General features: G+C 42.3%; 1 protein-coding gene across 1 annotated transcript in view; it reads right to left on the bottom strand.

The window, feature by feature from the left end:
* WWC1 (WW and C2 domain containing 1) overlaps positions 1-27,835 on the bottom strand; it is a 67,867-nt gene that overhangs the window by 9,695 nt on the left and 30,337 nt on the right. Inside the window, exons 3-14 of the mRNA XM_064161608.1 lie at positions 23,405-23,608; positions 21,677-21,753; positions 20,676-20,755; positions 19,618-19,747; positions 18,354-18,500; positions 17,266-17,339; positions 11,805-12,047; positions 9,753-9,842; positions 6,859-7,391; positions 2,822-2,930; positions 992-1,072; positions 140-226 (exon numbers count right to left, since the gene is read on the bottom strand). Coding sequence (XP_064017678.1) covers positions 140-226; positions 992-1,072; positions 2,822-2,930; positions 6,859-7,391; positions 9,753-9,842; positions 11,805-12,047; positions 17,266-17,339; positions 18,354-18,500; positions 19,618-19,747; positions 20,676-20,755; positions 21,677-21,753; positions 23,405-23,608 — 1,855 coding nt within the window. The remainder of the gene's footprint in view (positions 1-139; positions 227-991; positions 1,073-2,821; positions 2,931-6,858; positions 7,392-9,752; positions 9,843-11,804; positions 12,048-17,265; positions 17,340-18,353; positions 18,501-19,617; positions 19,748-20,675; positions 20,756-21,676; positions 21,754-23,404; positions 23,609-27,835) is intronic.

The following is a 27,835-nucleotide window of genomic DNA, read 5'->3' as shown; positions in this document are numbered from 1 at the left end:
CATAAACGTTGCTACACATAGCAAAATGTTTCAGAAAGGATACATTTTTAAGAGTGTGAAAAACCAAACCCCAACATCTGTTTGATTCCCAGTGGAATCCAATCCAAATACTTCAAGCGTGTTTATTGCACCCACTTACACTTTTTGATCCTGTTGTAACAGCAGTGCCGGAACATTACTCAGCTGGATGACCAGTATTGCAAATCGTTTGTTTTTGTCATCATATCTGAATTGGAAAGACACAAAACCCCATTACTGTTAGAGAAGTTTGCCTTAGACTCTATGACTGAGTATTCCACTTGTTTCATTAACCCAAACAAGCAACATTAAAAACTTGCAAACAAGAACAACTGTCATGGAACCATGGCTCGCCCGCAGTTCTGAACGAAACTAGTCTCATATTACATGAAGTTTTGTTACCACAACATTCAAAACTTGGGGATTCAGATACAATGGACTACAGATTTGACTTAACACACATTGTTTTTCCTGGGGTCTAGCTAAATTGCGCTATTGTAACTAAAACCTTTTGAAAGGCCTTACATAATGACTATAATCTATAAGTAAGTTACAAGTAGAAATACTTAAAGCAGAGTGAAGCCTTACCCACTACTTGTGGGACTCAAGTGTGGTCAGAGATTATGACTGCCATTTACTCTGCAGTTTGTCCCCCCTGCACACTAAATGACACTGCCAGGCAGCAAGTCTTTCCCCAGTCCAGCACTGTCAGTGTTCCCATTGCTGGCTTGCAGTCTCATACCACACTATTATCAGCTGATTACCACCGACAAGAAAGAGGATAACTGGGTGAAGGACCTCCTGGAGTGAAGGGTAGCTCTCAAGTCACACTACAAAGAGGGTAATCATTAGTTAATACTAACAGAACAGGATAGACAGGATAAGAAAGCAGAACAAGAAGCACTGTATTTTAAATCCCAGGTATCTTTCTTCCCATTGGAAGGAAAATCCAATAAAAACATTTAGTGCTTACCTCATGGCAATTTGCACTTTAGCTGTCCCAACTGCTTCTGTATCATCACTGTCAAATACCATGACTTCTGACACACATGGTCTGAAAGAAATCAAAGGCAGTTAAGGACCTGATTGCCCTCTTACTGAAGTGCTAGCATTTCAGCGATACAGGATCTTTTCCCTTCCATTCGAGGGCTGGGTATATGGATTTTGTAAAATTAGCAGCTAAAATAAAGCCCATTTAACAAGTAAATGCAATCATCCTTAGAGGTATGCATTATAGTGCTTATCAGCAGAAAGTCATATGCCTTTCCCCTTCACTGCCAAAAAATGGCACACAAAAGACTGCAAAAATCAGGCAGTAGGGGATTTTTAAAGGATTCCCTTGGCTGGATTTTAGTGAAGACAGCTGACTGCTCAGGAACAGAAATAAGACTTAAGAACTACAATCCTGTCCTGCTTTGTGACAGCAAAACTTCTCAAGTTTGATAAGTTTTATTTCTACCATTTTTTTCTTCACAAAATCAAACCTCCCTAAGCACATTAAAAGTGACAGAGTACACTGACTGGTCTTTCTTCAAACAGCTATCTGCATCATTTCCCTCCCAGTGTACTCCTTTCTCCACAGTTCTATTCACTGAAAGTCTCTAAAACTACATTAATTGTCTGACTCTGAAGCTATGCTGTAGCACATGAGAACAGGATCAGCATTCTTCTTGTCTACGTATTTTCCACGTTACTTAGCACTCTGCTGCAGTCATTTCAGGTACAACAGACAAATGTGTTGCTCACCCTGCCCTCATCATTTATTACAGGCATCAAAATGATACTGTAGTCATTACAAAGGCAGGTAAATCAACGACCCAAACAACACTGGGTAACATCAGTCACATAAGGGGACAAGGGGTGCCTTCTGTAATTGTCCTTCCTGTCCTGTCCACAAAGCTCCCCATCCTGTTGAGGGGACATGGGACCCAAGACACCCAGGTGTCTCTCTGCCTGGCTTCAATCCACTCCATTTTCTTGTCTAGGTGAATTGTACTGTAAACACATAAAAGGCTAATTTAGCTAGAGAATTAATGAAGACAATCAATCAATGATCAGGAGAAATTCAAGATGAGCAATTTTTCACCTCTGCAGTCACGTCTTGCAACAAATGACCCCATAATTCATCTCAATATCAATAAAAACAGTGGGGAAACCCATATGAGATGCAGCCAAAGCAGGTATCATCAAAGATCAGTATCTTTCAGTGAAACTTCTGTCAAATCACTCCAGACAGCTTTAGCAGGCAGTAAGAAAGGTCCAGAAACCCAAGAGCCATGACACTCAGAGCTCAGGCTATAAGCACTCAGAGGGAGAGTCCTGCAGAAATCCTCACATCCTGGATCCAAGCACTCAGTAACTGCATCATAGCATGTACACGTTCATGAGGCAGCTCAAGGTGCTTCTGCTATCTTCCTTAAATGTTCCAAACTCCTCTCATGCTGACTGAGGGCTGTCATTGTCACCAGAAGGGCTGACTGACAGACGGGGAACTTTACACCTGCCAGATGGTTCTGCTTCCCCTGTGAAGGCAGCAGTCACAGTTTACCAGCACCTTCACGAACAGAGCAGCTGTTCAAACAGCTCTCTGAGAGCTTGCTTTCAGCTACTCCTCTTGTGGGAAGCATGGGTCATTCTGACAATCAAATTCGACCTGCTTACAGTTTGTTCAGAAGCATTAAGAAATCAGACTGAGAACTTGAGCTATCCAGTTACAAAAAAGATCATAACCAGCAGCATTTCAGCTGACTCTTGTGTGCAAGGCGGAGTCATTTGCTCTTTCCTAGAGAGATGTGATGTCTACCTTTGCACAGATGCCTCATACACCCCGCTATCTCCAGCAACAGATTCATCAGACACTGCAGCTGACACACACGCCACCTTCAGTACTGTCCCTCCAGCTGTATTTATACCTGCCAAAAAAGCACAGAGGAAAACAAAAAAAACAAGTGTTAATGAAAACAAAGTGTCTGGGTCAGGAGCAACTTTTTTTTCTTATCCTCCCCCAAACTGCACTTTTTTACCACCCGAGTAGCACATTTCTCCAAGTGGAGATGACCCTGAGAGGAAGAGCTCAGCTCAGCAAGTGCCCAATTACTCTAGAGAAGAGAAAACCCCTGAACAATCAGAGGAACAGCCTATGTGGTGCTGTTGAGAGCAGGGCTTCGTTGCACAGTCAATGCCATAACATATTTGGGTCCTGAAGTAACCACAGGCTGAGACTGGTTGTGTCAAGTAGCAGCTGGCTACCCCTGGCACATCCATGGGGACAGGTCCTCAGAGACAGCGTGATTGTTAGAAAGGCAGAGAGGGATCCATAACAAGATGGACAGTGTACAGAAGAAACAGAACTTCTAAATCCTACTGAAGTTATAAATATGAACTAATAAAACAGCTCCTACTGGAACTCACCCTTAAGCAGGTGGTAGACTTTCTGGTCATTGCTACCCCAAGAGCAGCAGTTGGGCAAATGCTTCTGACCAAGCTCTGGTCAAGCATAGATTACGAGGATGGGTATATCCTGCCTGGGGAGTTCAGCTTCAAGGAGACAGAACAGCAAAACCCTACCACCACCCACCCCTAAACCCAGGAAATGAGTACGTACAAGACAGGTCGAGAAAAAAACAGGTTACTAGCTGGAGAAAAAGATAGATTCTAGCACAGAGTAGCAGCCACATATAGGAATGCAATGAGACAAGAAAGAGGAAGCAAGGAAGCTGAAGCAAGGTGTTTTGCCCAATGGTGTTATCTCATGTAAATTTCTGTTGAAAAACAAAGATATGCCCTGGAAATTTCTGCAAATTCTGCACCTTTTCACTTGAACCACTGCATTTCTGCTGACGTCAGTTTCAGCCAAGAGTCTGTAGAACTGTCTGCCAAGGCGGCTAACGAGCATTGAGATGTACCCAGCTTTTAGCTCTCCCTCACTGTCAGGGCTTTGGGAGATGCGCTCCAAGAGTGGGGAGCTGCCGCATTGTCACACTGGCAGCAGCTGTAACCTCATAGCAGAAATGAGACAACGTCTTCCTTCCCAAAGGCCTTTCTTCTTTCAGAAGTGGTCCCTCTTTCCTGTACCCGTAGGAAAGCACATCCCCAAAGCCACGTAAAGAAGTAAAAACAGCTTTGAAAAAGAATTGGTGGAAAATATGTGCAAGCTCCAGCCAGATACGTAAGGACTTGTTCTAGAATCAACAGTAGAGGGTGCTCCAGGTAACACCAACATACTGAGCCCACATGTGCGGTTTCAGCCTCTCTGTCCATCTGTTTTTTGACACTACCACTGAATGGTGTTTTTCCTCTTGGCGGTCCGATGGCACCGTTGCACAGAAATAGATGCCCAGACCTTTCCCCCATAGGTCAAACCGGATGAAGAGAACTTAGCACCTCTATGGCCGTGTATCAGTCGTTAACTGACACAAACGGCTCCATTTAACACAGGCACTCACAGTTTGATCCATCCACCCTCCTGATGTGTGCAAAGGCCTGGCACATTCCTGATCGTAGCCTATGCTGGAGGCGTGCGTCAAAGCTATGTTTCTTCTTCCCTCAGTGATGCTTTGTGCCTCCTATTCCATGGTTTTAAGATGAAAATATTTTTTTTCCTGCTGACTGGCTTTCTAGATCAAGTGGCTTGAGTTTTACTCACCAGCTCCAGAAATGCCACTCCAGGAATCAATTTGCTTGAGGCTTGCTTACTGGGAAGGACACCACAGGTTGGTCTCCACAGGTTTAAACTCTTTTTCTCCTTTGAGTATTGATGCCATCCTGTCATTTTGGCCCAGAAAGCTTTCATTTTTGGCCCCTTCACCTGAACACCTTGCAGCCAAGGGAGGCAAATACAGAGGGTGCACAAACCTCAGCAGTTAAGTGGGTACTGGTTTGTACAGCGGAATGCTGGAGTGCAAACTGAAATGAAGAGGAATGGTTCCCCGAAAAGAATTCACTGTGCAGCCATCCTTACCCTTACTTTCTTTTGCAAAGGACTTGGAAGTGAAGCCCTGTGAGTCTTACGCTCACTGGATCTGGCTAATTAACACAAAATTTGGATTTTCTGTTTGAAGCCTTAAGTCTCTAAAGGGGTACCACGCTAAAAAGAAAGATTCTAGAAGAGGTCAGAACTGAGTCAACTCTCTTCTATATTGCCAAGCAGCTCAGATAACACTTCCTATGTTTTTTCACCATTTTCCACCACTCATATCAAGACTTTAAAGTTCGCTCTTCACTTCCTGCCATCCTCCCTTCCATGGCCCCTCCTGGACACATCATGACCTGGCTATGGAGGGCAAACTCACACACTGTCCTTACATCCACACCACTTCATTCGAGAAAACCAGACACTGCCACATTCCAGGGTTTGCTTCATTTCACTTATATCACTTGGGCATAATTTGGGCGAGGGAGGGAACTGAATTTCAGTCTCAAAGTTAGCAGAGTTTCTGTTCTAGGAGAAACACCTCCAAATCCTCCAGATCTACATTATTCAGCTCTACTTACAGGAACATGTGAGCATGCTTTGCCCATGAGGCCAAGTACTGACCACCCCACATCCAAACACTGTATTTCAGGTGTTAGATCAACTCCCCCCAAAATGCCTGAGGAGTAAAATCTCATCTCATTATTGCCCTGAAATAAACTACTTACAGTGATTATTTTGTCTGCTGACTGGCTAACAGCAATAATCACTTAATCTGCTTAACACCTGAGCTTTCACTTTAACAGCCTTGCCAAATCTTGAAGAGCTAAAAAGGTTAAAACTAATCAGTGCCCAGTTCTAATAGGAATAATTAGTGTTTCCTACTCGAACGCATAATACCTCTTGCTTGTAGAAAAACAAGAGCTCAACAGGGAAGATCTATACTTGTGTCTTTGACAGTATTTCAAATAGTGCCAGCTTTCTTAAGGCAGAAGTGATAACATGGTGCTAGTTCCCTTTATTCATTCGTGTGGGCTCATTTATAATCCAATGAAAACCAAACCACGTCGCTTGTGCCTGCCCTTCTTCACTGCAGTTACAAAGCCAGGCATTTCACTCATCTCCATTGGATTTAACCCAACTACAGTCACAAGGACTTCAGGTAGACCCTAGCACAAGTGCCTTGACTGCTGCCTGTTGCTTCCCATCTACCTCAGCCCAACCATTGTCCTAAAAATCAGCAAACCTTTCCCACCCACTAGTAAGCCATATGCATGCATGAGAACATCCAATCTCCAAATGTCTTATTTTATCATGCTCACAATCTAAACACGGTTTTGTTGCTAAGAGACCATCCCCCTCAAACCAGCAGAAATTCAAGATCAGCGGTGACACGGCTGCTCAGCTGAAGTTAATAAATTCCATGCTACTGATTTACTGGGAATCAAAGCAAGACATCGTGCTTCCTGAGGTGACCGGGAAGGATTTTCATTATCATTTGTTAACTATTAAGCTAAATGGCTTCCCTAGCTTTCCTCAAATGCACGCCCAAAGAGTTTGTGGCAATATGTGCCTCCCAGACCAAAAACAGTAGCTGACATTCCGACAGTTTAGTGCCAAATTAAATCAAGAATCCCACCACAATCGTTTCTGTTTGCACACAAAATCCATTACTTCATGTATATGTGCATATGAATAGACAAAAACACACCTAGATGCTGTCCCCTGCAAGACTCATCACCTCAGCAGGATTTTTCACGTAGAAATTAAACCCCTTTGTCCCAGGCAAGATGGAACACACAGTTGAACACACTTTTCAACACAAAGACATCAAGATAACAGACAGCTTTTGAAATGCTCCCTTCTCAATGTTTTATAACCAGCATTAAAAATAAATGCATGCACATGCAAATAGTTTGTTACCATACCTTGACCTAGATGTTTATCTCCTACTCTAGGCTCTTCCAGTCTGCCGTTGCCACTCCCACTGTTTAGGGTGAGCTCCGAGAGATTTGTGCTTAGCTCTGCATCATCAAAATCCATAGGGCTTGAAAAGGCGTCACCAGTTAGGAGTGGGTCTATCACCAGAGGAGAGCAAGGTGGAGATGGAGAAGAGAGAGATGACCTTGGAGATAGCGATGTCATGGATTTTGGAGTACCAGACAAAGATCTCAGAGCCTGCACACGACTGGTGGTATCTGCTGCTTTATGTGGTTTTGCCACTTCATTTTCGTGAATAGTGGTGATACAGCCTGAGGGTCGAAATCCAGTGGCTCCTTCTAAGAGCAAGTCAAGCTTGTTTTGATAGTCTGAGTCCAACTGCTCCAGGTGCTCATAGTAGAGATCAGTGAAACTGGCTGAGGTGGATGAATCCTGGCTGGAGGTGGCAAGAGATCCTCTGCTAGATGCAAGAGAACCAGGGCTGCTGCTCGAGGAGAGGGAAAGCATGCTGGTGGAGAGACTGAGGAAACAAGTCAGAAAAACATTACACTGTATCTCCTAATTCTCAGCAAAATGCTGCAAATGTCAGCAGATCTCTAAGCCCATGCAGTGCTTTTTGCTTTGTTAGCTCAGGCCATACGCATTAGTCCCCACAACAATCCAGAACCACAGTCTACCAGTGGAAGAGTTGGGTCACTTTTCAAACAAATGAAATAGTTCCTACACATTTGTTTTGCTCACCATGTCAACCTAATAAGAATCCTTGTTTAGTCCAAAACAACTCTAATGAACAGTTTCAAATGAATTAGTGACAGCATTCTCCTTCCACATCTATCTGGAAAAAACCAAAAATCTATGGGTCCTGTTGATGTCCAAAGCAGACCACAAAACCAGCAAGGCTCATGCAAGACAATCAAATTACTGCCCTGAACTGTCTGACCATATGGAAATTTTCTTCCATTTGCCTCAGTCTTACATGCACAGCCAAAAGACAAGACCACAGCTGCCTGGAACTAGGCCTCAGATATCACAACAGCCAGTAGTTATCAGAAAACGGGCAGGATTCACCTATGTGAGAGACTGCTACACAGAATCCAGGGCCAGCAGAGTAAAGGAGAAAGTTGGGGCTGGGCTGTGAAATTAGTTCACACAGTTCTTTATCCCTAGAGGTCTGGGTATGGAATGTAACTGACAGTAAAATTAATTTTAAGCCAGATGCTGAATAGAAGTCTGTTCAGATGAGAAAGCCCAGACACCATATCACTCTTCTGCTCAAAAACCAAGATGCAACAAATATTCCATTACTTACTACAATATAGGCCATTCCCAGAAGTTCCATTTAGAACAACACTCCTGCTCCAGCTACTTAATACCTTGCTCCTCACTGACTGGTTCAAGACCTTGAACCCTCACTTCAGATACAGATTAGCCACTGAATAATTTCTGCATATGTATAAAGTGGTTTAAGTCGCCTCACTGAAAAACAGTGAGGATGTTAATAAGCCTAATAATCCCTTATTTATTATTTATGGAGTAAAACCTGGAAGCTGCATTTATACAATTATGCCTATGACCTTACAAGGAAAAGGCAAGTATGCAGAACTTAGTAGAATCTGGGGCACAAAATGTCTTCTGCATTTGTATAACAGATGTGGACTGTATCACATTCACACAAAAAAGCTTTTGGTTGAAGAGTAACTGAAACATGCTAAGTGTTTTTGTATTTTGCAAGGACTAACGCATGTACAGCTTTTCAGTGTGTTTCATTGTACAAAGGGAGAGGGGTTTAATTAATCCTTTCCCTGTCAGCAAACTGGGCTCAACTTGATTTTGTGCATACCTCTGAATGCCAGCCATTTTGCATTATGGGGTTAAATACAAATGCATATTCTTATGAAGGAGCATGCCAAGGACACCGGGCACACAGTTAGGAAAAATTAGTTTCACATGCTTCTTGGTCACCTCAAAACACCCCTAATCAGCTAGATGACATGAAAATATGATGCATGTCCACCACATAAGAGCATCACAGATAGCTATTCTTCATGTTGGCTTATTTACATGTCAGTCTTGCACTATGGTTTCTTTCCAGTCTTTTCGGTGTCATCTTCACAAAATGAAACAGAATCCAAGTGCAGCAGAGGCTACAAACAGAGTAAATTCAGTACACGCTGACAGGAGAAACCTCAAAACCCCCACCAACCTCTCCTCCTAATAAAAAAGATAAATCCAGTTTTACTAATTATTATCTTGCCTTACTGCCTGCAGTCATGCATTTGTGTGCTAACAGTAACCCTATGCTCTCCCAAAACTGCAGTCCAAACAACCAGACAACATTATGACTGCAGAAACATCTTTGTATACCCAATGAACCAGAAGAGAATCGGGAATATCTCAACATGTTGCCTACACTGCAATCCACAGCAGCACGTGTGCAATTAATTGGGAGAAGCAGTATGACAACATTCATACATTAACATGTAGTTGCATTACTAAGATTCATTTCACTTGCTGTGTGTGTTAAGCTGTCTTAAACATATTTCATTAATACTTCAGTATTCCAAATGTTAGTAGGAAAAAAAGTATCTCAGCTATCCTTAGTCATCTAAATGTTTCATGTCCAAAATAGAAAGGATTGTACAAACTCCTGTTGTCAGACAGAGGCACCACCACAAGGTTATTTATCCCATTCTAAAGCATCCATCTGAACTGAGTGGGACATAATTCCTGAGACTTCCCTTTCCATTGAACAGAGAGGTCTTAGGTCACTTACTGAAGAGCCTTTTGGACCTTTCAGATGGTAGATGAAACTGAAAGCAGAGAAAGGCAGTTACACCTTGTGCAGCTAAAGCACCTATGACTTCTGTCAAAGGTTACTTACCTTTTCAGCTGGGTGTGCAACATGGCAACTAATCGTGTTGTTTCTTCCAATTCTTGGACTAGCTGATTTCTTTTGCTGCTCAACTTTAATCTAAGAAAAGGCAGAAGAAAAAGATGAGCTACAGTAACATTTACTATGTAAAAAGAAGAACAGAGAAAGATGGGTGTGGGTTTTATTTTCTAAGAAGTCCTACAAAACTTACTAAGAATACACAATAGGGACAGAATTTAGTCAGGATGTGTAGGTGTTTACCAACATCCAATACTCTTCAAACATGCAACTAACATTCACAAAAAGGAAATAATTACAGTTAGTACTACACAAGATTATGTTTCTACGATCAGACCTCAAAAATGCCCAGCAGATTTTGATCATTATACAATATTGTATTCTTTTACTGCTGTGCTAGGAAGTGTAAATGCTTTAATTTGCTGTCAGTAAAGTCTAAGGATGACCAAAGTTTACACCATTTAGTTAACTATCTTGTTACATCTTTAGACAAATTATGGACTTTGGCAACATCTCTGTTTTATTTCACACCTGAATTGGTTTGAGACAGAAACAAGCACACTTGGGTGCTCATACCCTAATTTAACAGGCCTCTGGACAAGAAATCACTCACCACAATCAAGCTGTTTCTTTGGCACACCAGAACAAGTGCTCGTTCCTAACAATCACATATGAAACTGCTTATCTATGGCAAGAGCAGAAACTTTTGTTGAACCGTAGGTTTTTTTGGGCTATTAAAATCCTGCAGTTGAAACATCTGAGATGCCAGTGAATGGTTTGGAGGGCATGTCGTATGAAGAGCAGCTGAGGGAGCAGGGCTTAAGTCGAGAAGAGAAGGCCAAGGAATCTTATTGCTCTCTACAGCTACTTGAAAGGAGGTTAGAGCGAGGCTGGTGTTGGTCTCTTCTCCCAAGTAACTGACAACACAGTAAGAGGAAATGGCTTTAAGTTGTGCCACAGGAGGTTTAGACTGGACATTAGGAAAACCTTCTTTACTCTAACAGAGTGGTGAGGTGTTGGAACAGGCTGCTCAGGGAGGTGGTGGAGTCACCATCCTTGGAAGTGTTCAAGAAACACATAGGATATCATTTAGTGGTCATGGTAGCTGGATTACAGTTGGACTTGATCTTAAAGGTCTTTTCCAGCCTTAGTGATTACAGCATCACAGAATGTCAGGAGTTAGAAGGGACCCAAAGAGATCACCTATTCCAATCCCCCTGCCAGAGCAGGACCATACAATCCAGCTCAGGTCCCAGAGGAACACATCCAGACAGGCCATGAAAGTCTCCAGAGAAGGATTCTAAGATTTTTTTCCAGCATGCTGAAGCCATGAATATCAGTGCTCTGGATACTGAGCACATAGAAGAAACAAAACAGGCAGTCAGAGAGAGAGCGAATGCAACATGCCTATTCCATACATATTAAAGAGACTGCAGCTAAAAGCAACACTGCCATAGCCACCCACACCAATACACCCAGATTGTAAAGCACTTGTAGGCAATGCCTAATGCAGTATTCATCCTCAGGGTACATTCCCATGAGATCATCCCTTGCAACACAAGTGAAATTAGGGAGGATAGCTGGCATTTTTGAATCTAAACTATCTGCACAGGATATTCCATGCAACTCCCACAGCCCTGTCAAATACCAGTTCCTACAGGAATCACATACAAGGATGCTCAGAACAAACAAATTAGAAAAAATTAAAATTCCATCTGTTGACATTTACCAAGCTCCAGACTGCACAGCAACTGTAGTAGCTGCTGTGAGGTGCTGGCTGCATATAGAAACGGTATAGTACACTAACATGACACTGGGCTATTTGGAGCTTTTTTTTTACATTCTCATAGAGGATCAACAACCTTTCCCACATGGAGAGTAAGACTTGAAGGTGGTTGCTTTGGGAGATGATTTCAGAAACCTTGTAAGGAGAAGCAGTCTTCTGGGAATCTGAGGGCACAGCATTCAGCCAGGGGACGCTGCTGCTTGCTCTTGATTACCTCTTGTCCAAGAAGGCAAGACATCATATGCCCAGTAACCTACCTCTCAGTTAGGGCTTTGCTCTGAGTGTCTCTAGCAGCCTGAAGATCTTCCTCCAGGCGCCTCCTCTCCATCTCCAGTTTTTCCACCTCTCCTCGAGTCCACTTTCTGGGGCTAATAAATCTCATTTCTTTTAAGAGCTCTTCCTTCTCATTAATTAGTATCAGACGATCTCGCTCAGAGTCCAGCACACCAGGCCAAGCCTCGCTGTCAAGCTTAGCCAGTTGTATTTTCAGGTTTGCTATTCTGAAAAAACAACCAAGAAAAGAAGTTATTCCACGAGAATTGTCTGAACTACTGCTCCAGATACACAAAGGTGCGCCAGGACAAATGATATCTTGCCCAGAAGATATCTCAGCTCTGGGGCAACTACCCTCAGCCTCACACCCTTTTTATCAGGGCACTGTCAAGTGACGGCACTGCTGGGAGGTTGAGCTGTAAAAAGGTATTTAAACTTTGGTCAAGTCTCTAAGCTAACCTGCAGTGTCTACCAGTCAGGGAACAGTGTAACAGAAAGTCTTGATCTCTAAGGAAGCTGTCAGATATAGTATAAGGAGTTTTGCATGCCTCACAGTACCTGGTATGGAGAGCATCATGTGCTAAATATTTGATCTTTATGGAAAAAAAACTGTATACTGTCTGTATACGACTCCACAAGAGGCTCAAAAGAAACCAGATTTGCCTTTACAGTGAGAAAGCTAACTATATGCATACTAACAGAAGAATGCAACTAGTGACTCAGCTCTAAGCCTTTTGCACACTCTACAGAGCTCCACCATTACTGGTGCAGCATGCAGCTGAGAATGCAAACAGTTGAAGAGGCAGCACAATCGTACCTTAAACCAGAGCTGCTTATTTGCATGAAAGCCTGCTTTCATTAGAGGCATCATTTCAGATTTCGCATCTGTATCACTAATTCTTCAGGACCAACCACATTATCTCAGAGAGCAACAGCAATACAGATCTATCATTTAGCAAGAGCTTTGATTGACAGCAGAGGAGAACACAGCTCACAGCAGGGAAGGAGGCTGCTCATGCCAACTATCTGCCCATTCCCAATTTTCCAGCTATCTGAACTGCTCTGTCAGCTTCACTAATAGTCAGCTTTGAAAAGCAACATAAAAACAGAAGCAAAACACCAGCAGCAGGCCAGGATACAGAACCAAAGGAAGTAATGTCAGTCTTCCCAAAGGAATCTGTCTTCTTTGTACTGATTGACCTAAAACTCTTTGTGATCTGACAAGATGATCATAGCACTGATGAACAGTACAGATAGCCTTCAGTAAGAGTTACCAAGGACTCACATTTCTGGAACTCATAATCAAAAATGGTTGAGCAGGGAGCAAGGAATGGGGAGGGCAGAATGTGCTGGGAGGGAGAAATTACAAAACCTCAGAGATGGCAATCAGGGACTATCTTGCAGTATAAGGCAAGATATTTACAAAAAGAATCATGTGACTGAAGAGCAGAGTGTCAAGGCACACAGGCCCTTCACGTGATTAACTCAGGTTAATCACTCAGCTGTAGTAATTCCATAAGAATTGCAAGTGAAATGCTCCCTGTGTAAAACGAGTCCAATATTTACCTCCATTTGAAAAGGGCTGGCGACACAATTACTGGGCTTAAATTTGGCATAACAAATAGTTACAGATATTAATCTAGATTCTTCTCTTTCTAGAACCTGGTTATGCTACAGAAGTGCACAGGATGGTGCACACTCCTCCAGAGAACCACCAGACACGCACGCACACAGCAAATTGAACCCCAACTAGCAAAATCAAAGTGTGTGGAATAAGGAATAAGATGCCCATCTGGGCACCAGACCCTACACGACTGCTGAATGGCCTTGAAGAATAAAGCTTTGTCTTCCAAGCTCTGAAGGCCAGGAGGAACTCAAGCCCCCATCACAGGAGATAAGACTAGAGATCACCTTTCTGAAGAGAAGCCTCACTTTCTGTAAATCCATTTCCCACAGCAGGTTGCTTACTCTAATTAAAGTTCCATATTCAGCTCAACTATTTTTAGGTTTTGTTTTTGAGTGCCTGATTAAGTGCAATACTGTGCTCCAACAAAGAATTAACAGTGGCATTAATTCGTAATCCAAGAATTCCTCTGTGCATTTTGAAGGGATATGAGTGTAAGAGGATTGGCTGGCATTAATCTGATCACTTTTGGCATACATTTGCATGGATATGGCTTTTCCACTGGAATTTGTTCTCTATGCATTTCCGAGTCTAACAGCTTTGTGAAACTAACCTCGAGCTTTACCCTTTGTAAATGACCACTGTTTTTCCTCTTCTCAGTTAGAAGGAGGTTTATTTTTCCAATGAAATAGCACTATTACAAAAGAAATGCTTTGCAGACTGCCTGGTATTTGGCTGAAAACTCCAGCCCTTCAGCATTCACTGACAAAGCCTGAACTATATCACTGCTGAGCCACGCTGGGTTTGCACTGCAAAGAAACCAGCAATACTGGGCTCTGGTCACGCTGTCCTCTTGAAAGGCCACCAGCTTGCAAGACTGAATAAAATACAGAACAGGAATCTCAAGCTTTATTGAACTGTTTCCTTTTAATCTAGAAAGGCAGCAGGGCAATTTATGCATTATCATAACAGGTCCTTTTTTTTCCCCCCCATAAGGGACAGGTGGTACTTATCTGTGACACAGGCACAACATGAAGATTTTTAGTTTCCTTGGACCAGTTCAGAGAACACGCACATCCACAAAAGTGTACATTAAGGTATGCCTCCACAACTGGTCATTAACAATCCCGTATCAGATCAGCCTCTGTTCTTCAGAACAAAAAATAATGCAATGGGAGCTGTGATCCAAAAACTGACCAAATACCCACCATTGTTGCAATGCTGACAAATGGGACAGGAAAATGTTCCATAATATATTCCATTTTAGGAGATTATAAAACATACTTCTAAAATCCCTGAAGTCACACAAAACCCTGGATGAAAGTTTCACTGTTGCAGGAATTAAACCAGTGCAGAGTGCAAGTGCCACGTAACTGAGGTACTACTGTATGTCTAAAACCACATAGCTTAATTTAGTCGCATCTCTGATTGCATTTACGCTGCGGTAGCTATTTCTGTGTGAGATGCAGCACTGACATCCTTTGACAGATATTAATTTATCAGTTTCCAATCTGATGAAGCTAAAGGTTTGTTGTGAAAGGAAAAGACTCAGCGGTGGATAAGGGAACACACAGAATCGTACCCTGATAGGTCTGGTGTGCTGAATTCAGCAAGATAAATCATCTACATCAATGCCTTTAAGTCTGGTTACAACAATGATGCAAATCCTATGTGCTACCACCCACTTTCAACATCATCAGCCCTTTACAAATCTAGCTGTTAATATGAGATCATCTTGATTTCAGGCCTTTTACCTTTCCAGATAATGCAGAGCTAGTAAGATGCATTTTGACCATTTCCCTCCCTTCGTGTGCATAGGCAAAGTACTTACTTTTCTATTATGTTTTTGGTACACATTAATACCCTGCTGTAGGGACAGGAAACACTTCTAACATCCCAAGGAGGAATTTTCGCAGGAGCACAATGTTCCTTGTGAGTCAACATATCCATATTATTGTTCCAACTTACAGCAAGTCAAGGTATTTGCTTTTCCAGCTCCTGCTAAAGACCATGCTAAAGCCACACTGCTCTGATAGTTGAAGATCTTTCCATCTTAGCATAAATTATTCACGTTTGTTTAGATGCATCTTTCATCACAATATTATATAAACTCTTGAGAAAAATCTATAGATAATCTAAGACAGACATGAAATACCAAACCTTCTTTAACTGCACGACTGTGTTGTATGCCCTTTACCATTACTTTGAAGGAATGCTGGGCTGCCTTCATAGAGTTCTCTCTCATTTTCAAGAGCATATTATCATCTCAGGTTTGTCATAATTCACTCACTCCTTGGAAAACCTACGGGCTAAAGTAAGAGTGTTCCACTTGAGTCCGAAGATGTAAGGTCAGTCTGAATTATATTGCAGTCTTCAGTAAAGCTTTCAACTGAAAAGGAATTTTAACACTTAAAACTAACTTTAACCCTGAAAAATTAACTACTGCATCTGGAAGATTAATCATTTTGCTTTTAAAAGTCACAGAATTATTTGAGTGTCCAGATAGTTTGGTAAATATTTAATTGACAAATAGACATTCCTTTGCTCTGCTCCTGTGAGACCCCACCTCAAAAACTGCATCCAGTTCTGGTGGCCACGTAATAATGACACAGAGCTGCTGAAGCGAGTCCCACAGAGGGCCACGAAGATAATTCAAGGGCCAGAACAGCTCTGCTATAAAAGGATAGGCTGAAGGGAACTAGAGTTGTTCAGCCTTCAGACTCAGGGGGCACCTTAGAGTTGTCTTCCAATACCTGAAGGGGTCCTACACGACAGCTGGACAGTGACTTTTCATAAGGTTATCTAGTGATAAGACAAAGGGGAATGGTTTGAAGCTGAGGGACAGTAGGTTTAGACTGGATCTTAGAAATAAATCTTTCCGTATGAGAGTGGTGAGGCTCTGGAACAGGTTGCCCAGGAAGGTTGTGGATGCCTCCTTCCTGAGGGTGTTCAGGGCCAGGCTGGATGAGGCCTTGAGAAGCTGAGTGTAGTTGTGAGGCTTTCCTGCCCATGGCAGGGAGGTTGGAGTAGGTTTTCTATGAGTATCTCTAGCTAGAGACTGGAAAAAAATCCTTCTCTTCTCCTATAACTCAAATACAGGTTGCAGCACGCATCTGAAGTTTGTTATTCCAAAATTCAGCATCTTTAAAGCAGTTAAAATTGGAGTCACTGCCATTGGTGGTTAGACGGTTGAACAAGGATCAGGCTAGTCAAAGTCTAAATAATAATGCCTGTTGGTTTTTTTGGTTTAAATAGTTCATTTAGCTATTATCTATTAAAACAGAGAAAACTTTTGCTAAATTGGCCTGGTAAGTAGACATGAAATTTTAAAATCTGTTCTTCAGTCATCTCAGATCAGAGGACAAGGGTGAACACTCACATTCTTACCGATAAGCAGGTAAGCTCTGGAACTGTGGCCACTGACCGTATCATGCTAGGTGTGAACACAACATACATTTCTTCTTATCAGACTTAAAGGCATGCAAACATTCACTTCATTTTGAATAAGGTAAGGAAATGCCTCGTCCTTATTAGGAATGGGGAAGCATTGGCAGCAGGTTTCAAAACCACTTATGTCCCCACAGGTGTGGTCAGATGGAATTCTTCATGTATTAGTCACTCCTTAGCAATTTCTAGGATGGTTATTTATTTCTTGAATGATAGCACTGGCCCAAAAAGCCTGCAGCCTCAGTGGCTCAAAAATTACCATGTTTATTTAGCAGTAATGCTGGACTTTAATCCGAGTGACACCTTATCTAGTGAAACATAGCTTCAGAATAAGCTGTGTGACAGTCAAAGTTTACAGCAGCCTGAAGAATTACCTTCTCTTTGCTTCTTCATACTGAAGGCGTAATCTCACTTTCTCAGCCAACTGGTTATTGCTGCTGGTAATATACTAAAACAGAAAAAACAGAAGATCAGCAACTTTGGAACCACTCCTCTTTTGATATTTTCTATTCCAATTGATGTTACAAGTTAGACTAGGTCCTGTCAAGCTCATTTATTTGTTAAGCCAATCACAGAACAGGAAAATAGGCCATTTGATATTTTTTTTTCCAAATATTGAAAAACCTACAGGATTTTGAAGCTCCTTTTGGCTTAGTTTACCAGAAAATGTACCATATCTATCTCAGGCTTCTCTTTTTATGCACACACAAAGAGCTTTGTAATTTTTCTTTTCACATGCCATTTGCAATCTTTATATGCTGCCTTGCATTTTGTTCTGTGTGATATCTTGCTTTGGTTGTAAAGCCTTAAAGACAAGGAACATCCCATCATGTCTAGACCTCAAGTTTAGTTGCATGTGCGGCCCTGACCAAAAGGGGCTGGGAATGTGTTAAGTAAAAGTTCACAGGAGAGGCTTCTGTGATGTCTTTTGAGACACGGGATGTACCTACAGCACTGATTGAGTCCTTGCTGAGACTGGCACCAGCCTGACAGTTACAATCTTCTTGCACAAGTGGTTTAGAAGTACATTTGATGGCATAAAAGTATCAGCACATGTCATTATTCCCACTCACAACACACTAAAAGCCAAAGAGCCTCTTAAGGGAAGAGTCCTCATTAGAGATGAGCCCATACATAGCTGCTGAATGTTTCTTGCCTAGTAGCATATCATTGCTATGAAGAGCTGAGGGAATATTTGTATCACAAGAAGATATACCTACAGGCAACATAAAACTTACTTCCCTTTTATTCCCATCTGAGCTGTTCTAATAGTGTAGGGAAACAGCAGCTTGCCTTTAGAGATAAATTAACACAAAAATGAGGCCACACTGAAGTTGAAACCAGGAGAGGCTATCATTTCACAGATACTTGCACATGCTTGGAAGCCTGTACTAAGGCAGTAAGCTACATACAGTTCAGAGGAATGACTCCACATGCACTTGGTTGCTCACGCATTACTCACATTTCCTGAAACATCAGTCTGGGAGCTGACATCCAGGTACTGGCGGGGTAGCAAAGGGCTGGAGCTTTCCACGGACATGCTGCTGGCCCACAGGTCTGACTGGGATCCTCTGTCATTCACAAAGCTTTCTTTTAGCCTGGCTAAGCTCTAAAACCATAAAAAGTTATGAGATGACCTCGCTTCTGCACAAAGTGTCTCAGCAGTTACATAGCTTTTGCCTAAAGAACATGATTAAGATCTGATAATGTCTGCTGTGTGCACTCAGATTCTGCAAATGCGAGGACACAGCTGGACTGCACCTCCCACAGCAAAGAGGAGCCCACAGGCATTAGCACTCCATCTGGACCGCACAGACATGCTCCCTGCTGGAGACAGCAGACCAAGCAGGTCACAGTGCTTCCACAGCTTCTCCAGGTCTGCTCTGTGACAGCACTGTCATACTGGGTCACTCGTGTCTTAGTTCTAATTTAATTTTCCCAGAGACTCAAATTGAGTTGATAGATCCAATAACAATTTATAGGATGCCCTTCCCTCTTCCCCCTTCTTTCCCAAAAGAAAAGGAATCAGATGGAGAGAGAGGAAAGGTAAGCAGACCCAAAATAATCTCACTGCAATTTGGAAGTTAAAAGAAGAAAAGTTTAACAACAAATAAAAGGTATATGAGGTAGAGAAGTTACAAAGATATAGGAAAGGGAAAAAACAAGATGTAAAATATGCAGATATACAACCAGATGTGATGGCAATGGGTTTTGTCCACCTCGTGAGTGATGGCCATGTGGTGAAACAAAGAGAACCAGGAAAAGAGCAGTGGTGATTGCCGGTGAGCAGGAAGGCAGGGGAGAGAGAGAGACAACCAGGAAGTCCCCCTGCTTTTATGGATCTTAGACAGGAAGGGGGAGTAGGCTAACCACCATCACCTGGTAGTGTTCAGACCCACCCCTGGGGAGGGGACAAGACCACCTGGGGTCAGGTGCAAGATCACTCTCCCAGGAGGATTAACCCCGTACAACTTGTAACTAATAAACCCCGAGAAAAACACTCACGGCTAATCAAGTGCTTACTACCATTAGCTCTTGTATTTTACACTCCCTTATTCCCAAGATCTGAAGAAGAAAAAGGCTGCCATCCAACCAAAATACAGAACTAATTTATGTTAATAAAAATCTCAATAATGTATCTGAAATACAAAATAGTTAAACCCTCAGAAATTCCATGTGATAACTACGGTGCCATGAAACACTATCAAGTCATCCTTTTTCAATACCAGAATGAGGTCTTGTTTTTCCTTTTCTCCTGATGTGATTGCCTTCTTGAGAGCTTTCATTTCACTTAAAATGGCTTGTGCCTCATCAAGTTTGTAGCCACCTTGAGTATCAGACATTTTCATGTCAATTCTGTACAGAAAGTGAAAACAAGAGTATATAGTAAGCCAGCAGTTTATAACATCTAGTTTACTTAATCATCCCATATATATGCATCTTAACCTTAATTTTTAAGACCATGCTCTGAAGTATAACAATGACAACAGAAGGAACAAAGAACCCCACCCCTTACTAGATAACTTGTTACACTCAGAAGTACATTTAGCTTCAGAGCTCTGATTTTAGCCATGCATTCTCTTTGGCTCCTTAGGAAGCACAACGACACACACAAAACCCCTAGAACAGTAGGTTTGGGCAGATTGCTGCTGGTTACCATGTTTCTAAAGGGGATCCATGCTGCCATCTACAAGAACTCCCTTGTTTTCACTCACGATTTCAAATACCAGGCACAGACCTGCCACGCTCAGATATATTTGCTTGCACAACCTAATTATGAGATGCCTCATCCCTCCTTTTCCTGAAGGAATTCTACCACATTTGATGCTTCTAATAAATGGGGCATTAACCAGTGACATTATTTAAAACATGCCAGATGTCTAATCATACAAAGATAAGCATCTGAAGCTTTTCTCCCATTCCACTCCACCCCATATTTTCCCTCAGTGCCCTGAAACAATGGCTCTTATAATTAACACAAGAAGCTGTACTGTGCCACCTGTATGGAGCAATACTGAGTAGAACAGAATACGATTTAACTGACAAGATCCCGGTTCAAAATCTTTTTGCTATGAATTCAGCTCTAATGTGGTCCATCACGTACAAGCAGTGATCTGAGAGAACTACCCCCACGGCTGTGTAGTCCTTCCAGTTGCATATGCCTAAAGATAGCAGCAGCAAGACATTTCAGCTTACGTTATTTAGGCAGCTATTTATACATTGTGGGTGGACTACGAGCCAGAGATGTTCTCTACCGCAAATAAGATTTTTAGAACAAACTTACTTCTTCAGTGTTTGAAACCCATGCTCTTTGTACTGAAGCTCTTGCTTCATGTGAGCTACTTCTCTCTTGAGTTTGTTAACCTGCAGCAAAGCAAGGTGTTTTTAGAATGATCTTTAATATGAACTACCCATTCATTTCTTATGTCATTCAGTGTAAACAAGTACTCTAAGCAACATTTCCAGATAATCAGTTCATCACAACAGCAGCTAACAGCCTTGAATGCTTTCTCATCAGAGCATTACCACTGGGGCTTCACCCAGTACACTGGTTACTACACCAATTCATAAGAGGCTCAAGGGAAATTTCAACCTCTTAAGTGGAAAAGCAGACAAAGACTCAAGAGAGACAGGAACAAATCATACAACAGTTTGACACAAAAATGTTTATGCCTTCCCAATCATTAAAAAAAACCATATTTAGCATCAGTACAGGAGTTACACTGCAGCAAAAGAAACCATTCTCCAAGATACCAACATAAAAGGCTTCGCTGCATGAGGAACGCAGCAGGATGATAATACATATTGCAAATCCACTGACCCTACAGCTTGCTATTTTATATTCCTCCACAGAGGCCAGACTGACCTACTTTACTTTAGTCCTTTCTTCTTCCCAAACCAAGCTCTGCATGAGAGCACACACTGCCGCTGCTAACAACCCGCACTAAGCCCAGGACAAAACAGCTGCCAGTCTCTGGAGAGAACTCCGAGCTCTCCTGTGCTGCAGCAAACCAAGGAGACAGCATGCAGCTCCACACCCCACAGCACATCTTTGTGGCAGGATGTGCTGCCAGCTTCCAAGGAAGTCTAAAGTCTAAAGGAAAAAATGTGTTTCAAGTCCTTAAGAAGGCAACATTTGAGAATTCTGAGAAATTATCTCCTAGATTAAGAATGGCAGCATTAGCTTTTTCAACTGCTTTGGCATCTCCTTTCAGTACGTGCCAAGAAGCTTGGAAGTATCTGCAGATTACTCACGGCAAGCAAAGGTCCATTTGTACTACTTACCCTGGATTTTGTAGTGGCAATCTCCGCTTTGAGGATCTCTGGGTCATACTTGGAACTTGACGATGAACCAGAGACCACTAGAACAAAGACAACACCCAGTTTAGGAGCTAATTTCCTCCCTGATCTTTTGGGAGCCTCACCACAAATTAAGAGGTCCCATCACTCCTGCAGGCCCAGCTCTCCATACATTGCTAGTGCAGGCCTTTTACTTATTTTCCATGTCTTAACTCTTAAAGGCAAGGAAAGACAACAGAGCAGTCAAGCATTCCACAAAACGTATACACTAAAGAGACAAGAGCATGTACTTCATCTCCAAAGTCTTGATCTGTTACGGGTTAACACTCTTAGCTCAAGACTCCCAGATACATTCACTGCATTCAACCATGTGGCTGCCTGTATTTCCAAAAGCATTTCACAGAACTGAAGGGACAGGCAGTGCATAGAGGTTTACTTTCTCTTTCAGACTCTCTGGAGTAGACAATCCACTGAAAATGTTTAGAAACTAAGAAAAGCAAAGAGGAAGAAACTGAAAAATGTGATGCAAGCCTTCTCACAGCCTTGAGGACATGACCACATGTCACACTAGATTAAAACAAGGTCCCATTAAGACCAGAATTTTTGTCCCAGCAGCGGTTAAAACCCTTCTGCTTCAGAAAGTAGATACACTCCCCAGGGTGCAACGTTGATAAGAGGTAGCTATAAGCAAAGGAGATATTTCTATCCTTGCAGCCATCAGCTTATGCCCTCTAAAACATAGGAAAGCATTTCTAATTCTGTCTGGCTGTCCCTTTAAAGACAGATAGCATCACACCACTGTAATTCACATTCACGGTGTTCTTAGTGCACTGCTCTGGTATACCAGGACTTAGGTACATAAGGAAAGACCAAAAGCTGTACTTCAGAGATAACTAGTCAAGTAAGTTGACAGAAAACTATTTAAATGCTTTTAACGTCAGGTACAGGATTAGCCAGTGGAATTCACCACCATAAGATAGCTCAGCAAGACTGAAGGGAGGGGAGCTCAGCCCACTGATTTGGCTATGGTAAGAACATTTAAAGTCTACAGTATGAAGCATTACCAAAAGGAAATAATTCTCCAAGACTTGAAGGAATTAAATCCTCCTCTAGAGATTTTCTAGCTTGTAACCAGTAACAATAAGGAAGAAATTTGGCCTTCTATAAACATTTCTGCACCAACTTCTGAAGGAACAGGTATTGATATTTCCTGTGTGACAAAGAACATGGAGCAGAAAACAATGTTCTTCATACACAGATTAATAATCCACCAATGTTAGATTTACATGGCGGAAAGCATAGACTCTTAGCTCCCTGAGACAGTCACCTGGGATGTTAAATTCCAACAGACTGCATTCCTGGGAATGCAATCTGAGATGAGCCTCCCTGCCTTGTTTCTTTGGACAGAAAATCAAGGATAATGCAATATAACATTGTTTTCCCACTGAGCCAACCACATCTTTTCACCCTTGTTGAAGCCCATGCTCCAAGTCTGCACACTGACTCCAGGAACTGAGCCAGTCACAGTGGTGTTCCCTACAATTATCTTTTCCAAAGAGGCAGCTGCTGCCTTTGAGACAAAGTGGACAGATGTGGAGGGTGACACAGCATAACACATCCCAGCATTCTACCAGAGGACCAGCTTCAAGCATTCTGCTGCCCCAGTAGATCCATGACTAAGAGACACTGGATAAGAGTTTGCTATCTACTCACAGCTGGTCTGAGAGCCCAGTTTGTGCTCCCAAACATCATGCAGCTGCCGATATTCTTGCTGGGCCAACTCAAGCCTCTGCTGTTTCACTTGATAAATCTCCTTCTGTGCAGCAATTGCCTCCTGGGCCAGAACAAGGTAGTCTTTCAGCATATGCTCCTGCTCCCGCCGCCATTGCACACGAGGGTCTTCTATCTGTGTAGTTTCTTAGAGAGAAAACATAAGGAGACAAGATCAAAGGGTTGCTGCTGCCTGGAGAAGCACCACATTTTACAGCCACTTGCACCATCCCATAACAAAAAAGTGGAATAAGACCATCTTCCTTTTTTTTCTTAGGAGGTCACTATTGCTCCACAATGAACTCCAACAAGCTCTGGCGTGCTGAGTCGCTGTATAGAACTTGTGGTGAAATCACTGTACAGCTCTCCAGCTCCTCTGTTGCTGAAGCCATTTTGGGTCTGCCTCTTAAAACATTCACACAAGTGCTCTGACACACGAGCTCTAAGATACTGACACGGACTGTTGTGACTTATCTTTACTGCAACTGCTTTATAACATTACTAATAAACTACTTCTACTATTTCACTGATAAAACCCCCGCAACTTTCAGGAAACATCATTGCCACATGACTGCATTATACTGCATCTGACAAGATGAAAGCAATTATAACTCTGCCCATCCTCTCTGGCTGCCAAGTGACTTTCATGAAAAAGGGAAAAGAACATTTTCACTCAGATTCCATACATAAGGAAAAATAAAGTCTGGTTAAATCACAGAATGTATTCATGAAAACATCTAAAATGCCATTAGATAAACAGCATCTCAGAAGGGGAGTAAACGTTTCCTTCACTGAAAGCAGGCACAGCAGCAAATCACTGCAGAATAAAGGAGGTGGAGTTTAAGAAAAATATTTTTTGGTAACATAGGCAACAGAGGCAGGAGCAGTTACACCACTTCCACCTCCCTTACCCCAACACAGCCAATACATCGCTTTCCAGGTCTCTAATCATGACAAAGACACTGGGTCACAGGCGTGCAGATAGTCCTAATACTAATTAGGCACATTTATTGTCAGTATTTGTCTCAGTTTTGTGAAGAAGTGTCCAAAATATTTTTCTTTTTTTTTTTCCAAGGCTATTCTGTGTTCTTGCTTGGAACAAGTTCCAATATTCAGTTGACTAAGTGCTCTAAACTGTCTAAACTAGCATGCTTGAATAAGGATCCCTAGTTACCACATAATGAATAATTAATAAAAAGGAGCTGTTTGAAACTATCAGTAGGAATCTAATCTGCATATCTTAAGAGCCTCTTTAAATATTTAGTAAAAGCTGCCACGGTGGAAGGTATGAGCAGCTCTTAAGCGAGTCAGGCATAAGACTAACACTGCAATATCCAGAATGGAGGGAAGAGAACAGGTTGATAATAACCCCAGGAGTCCAACTAGAAATGAAGGATTTTACACAAGGGATGGACACTCAACCATTTTCACAAGCTGTCCGTGATCCCGCTGAGGAGAAAATTAACAAGGCACTCCAGCAGTAACTTGTTTTAACAGTAACTGAAGACTTGAAAAAAACACATGCCATTTCAACTTACATAACAAGACTTAAGAGAAACTTCAAAAGATAATTGAAAAAAAAACCATTTTGAAGACACCAACAGTAAAGTTTGCAGAAGCATTTCAACAAAAAGTCCTTTATAGGTTGCTTCTGCTAGTAGAAGCAACATTTTAGTCAATGCAATATGAAAGCTAAGCCTGACCCAGAAAACCTGCCCCAAAATTGAGGAAAAAAACAACTGTAGGTGTCGATGCCCTTCAGGATGCCTACTAGAGGGAACAGAAGAAAAGTCAGGAAGACACCACAGCAGCTTATCAGCTCTAAGAGTCTGAAAACGTCAGGCTCCTGTCTCTATTCTTGACCCTCAAACCCACTTTGAAGATAACCATTACCTGGATCCAAATGAAGTAAATTCCTTCACTCCACAGCTGAACCAGAAGGAGAAGGTCTGCTGTGAGGTTCCTAGAGAACTGCCCTCCATATTCCCAGATAGGCAGCTTCCCTAGACTAGACTGAATGAACAAGCACCAGCAACCATGACTCAAGACTCTTAATTTCAAGCTTTATGAATAACTTTGCAAAGTACCTACAATTCTTGAAGTCTAGTTCAGGACGCTGGAGCCTAAGTGCACCTGTACCTATGGATTCTTCAGGCTTGGTTATTTCCAATTTTCCTTTAAACTAGCAGCCCATGTCCCCCTAATTCCAAGAAGGGCAGTGGAAGGTGCTGCGGGGAAATCCCTCTGTTATAAGCAATCAGGAAGAGCACTATGAACATCTACAATCCTGAACACCTCTGTGAGGTGCTGAAACATTGACGCTGCTCCAAACACACACACCACCTGACAAAGGGAACACTTGGCAGCCAGCTCATGGAGAGCAGAACACCACACTTACATACCAAAACTGCTCTGGTCCCATTTTTCCAACTATTCACCCCAACCCTTTCAGTAATCACAGCACTAACTCTATCCCCCTGATTGCAGCTCTGAGCTTTGATTTTCAAATAGGTAATAACAATCAATGAAAACGTTGGCTAAGGGCTCTTGATCTGCCCCAAATACTGAGAAATGCAAAAACCATTCAAAAGTCAGATGAAAAGGACTACAGAAACGCAGCCTATTACATCATTTCTTGTCTTGTGAATTCTTAACTGAATGTTGAGCTTGTCATAAATAAATCTAATTGTTTCATGATTGAAGAATGCAGCCTTACTATGCTTGCAGCAGCATCTGGCAAGAAAATCATAATTTCTTTCTGCAAATCAAATTCTAAAGATGATGTCCCAGAGATGGACACTCAGGGCTATGCATTAATACTGTACTAAGAATATTTTGGGCACTCAATTTGATTGTATTTATTTTGCCTCAAAGAAAAGGTTAGAAACGTTCTCCATCTTATTTTTTTTTTTAATGGCTGCTGGCCTTAGAATTAATTTAGGTCTGTCCTTGGGCTTGTTTCTGATAATTACTGTGTAGCAAGAACCAACACGCCTCCATCCCTTCACACCCTCTGATGATGGTTCCTTCCTGCACCCCAGAGAATTTGCAAGAGACCTTGGAGAGGAAGGAGGTTTTGGACACTCTCCAGAGGATACCTCAACACAAACCACAAAGATGACCCTCTTGATTAGCTGAAGGTAAGTGCATATGGTTTGCTTCATCATGATTTGGATTAGAGCTGGGGTAAGAAACAGCACTATAATTTTGTTTCTTTTTAACCTTTTAATTGAAATTCTATGTCAAGTCTTGTAGCTTCTGGCATCACATGGAAGTGAAACTGCTATTAAGCAGGTGTTAAGCATGGTTTGAAGCTTTCTCTGCATGCCCTTGAAGTCTGGTGCTTTTGAGTGGCACTGCTCAGGGGTAACTGGACCACAAAGGGCTTAGACTTGCAAACAGATCCTTGTTCATTCACCCTGGGTCAAGCTCAAATGCACAGTTAGGATCATGTTTTGTTTGCCTCACCTAGGTGCTGCAGTTGCTGCTAGCTGCAACAACCGGGAGGTCTGACAACCTTCCACATGCCACTGCAGGCTTCAGATCAAGATTATTTTTCTGTACCTGAGCTGCATGCCCCAAGACTACAGTCATCCTTGACAAACACAGGGGGAGGAAGTTAAAGCCCCTGTTTTGACCAGGGTGAGCCACTGCGATAAGACTGCTGCCTAAACGCAGCAAAGCCCTTCAGAGTCCCCGGAAGCTGCCATTTCCCTGTCTCTGGGCTGCTCTTGGTCTGGAGCACCCTGGTAGGCATCTCTCACATCCCAGCACCTGATACAGCAGAACACCAACCACAAGGGAATAAAAGTCTAAACATATTTTTCACTCCTCTGGAGATCTTGCCCAGGCTCTTGTATGTTCCTGGCTGCACACAGTCATGAAAACATTAAATCATTCAGAAGGAAGTAAAAATACTTCTAAACTCAGCTCTTACTCCTACTGTGGTAATAACCCAAACCCAAACGAGACCAGAAAAAGCATTAAGATTCAAACTGTCTTTAAAAAGCAACCTTATCCTTAACTCTGCAGAGTGTTTTCGTTGTGCAACTGAAATGGGCACAGGATCTGGTTTCACAGACCTACAGGGGATCCCAATTTATGTTTTCCAATTTAGTAGCTTCTCAAGCTGAAGTCACCCATTCCTCTCCCCTGCAGATCTCCGGTGCGTGACCCTGTGGGCTTGTCTACCCTTTCTTCCCCACTATCCTTTCCTGTGAAAGGAAAAGTCAACATCCTCTGCCTTACAAATACTTTTATTTAGAGGTTCTATCACCCCTTTATTACAGTATTTCCATGGCTTCAGCTTAATTATATTTTGTATGTCACTACATCTGGAGTAGCTAAAACCTGGAAGGTACAGCCAAGTGAAAA

Source organism: Pogoniulus pusillus, chromosome 22 (assembly GCF_015220805.1).
Source record: "Pogoniulus pusillus isolate bPogPus1 chromosome 22, bPogPus1.pri, whole genome shotgun sequence".
Classification (NCBI taxonomy): domain Eukaryota; kingdom Metazoa; phylum Chordata; class Aves; order Piciformes; family Lybiidae; genus Pogoniulus; species Pogoniulus pusillus.
This window is presented reverse-complemented; position numbering and strand designations above follow the sequence as displayed.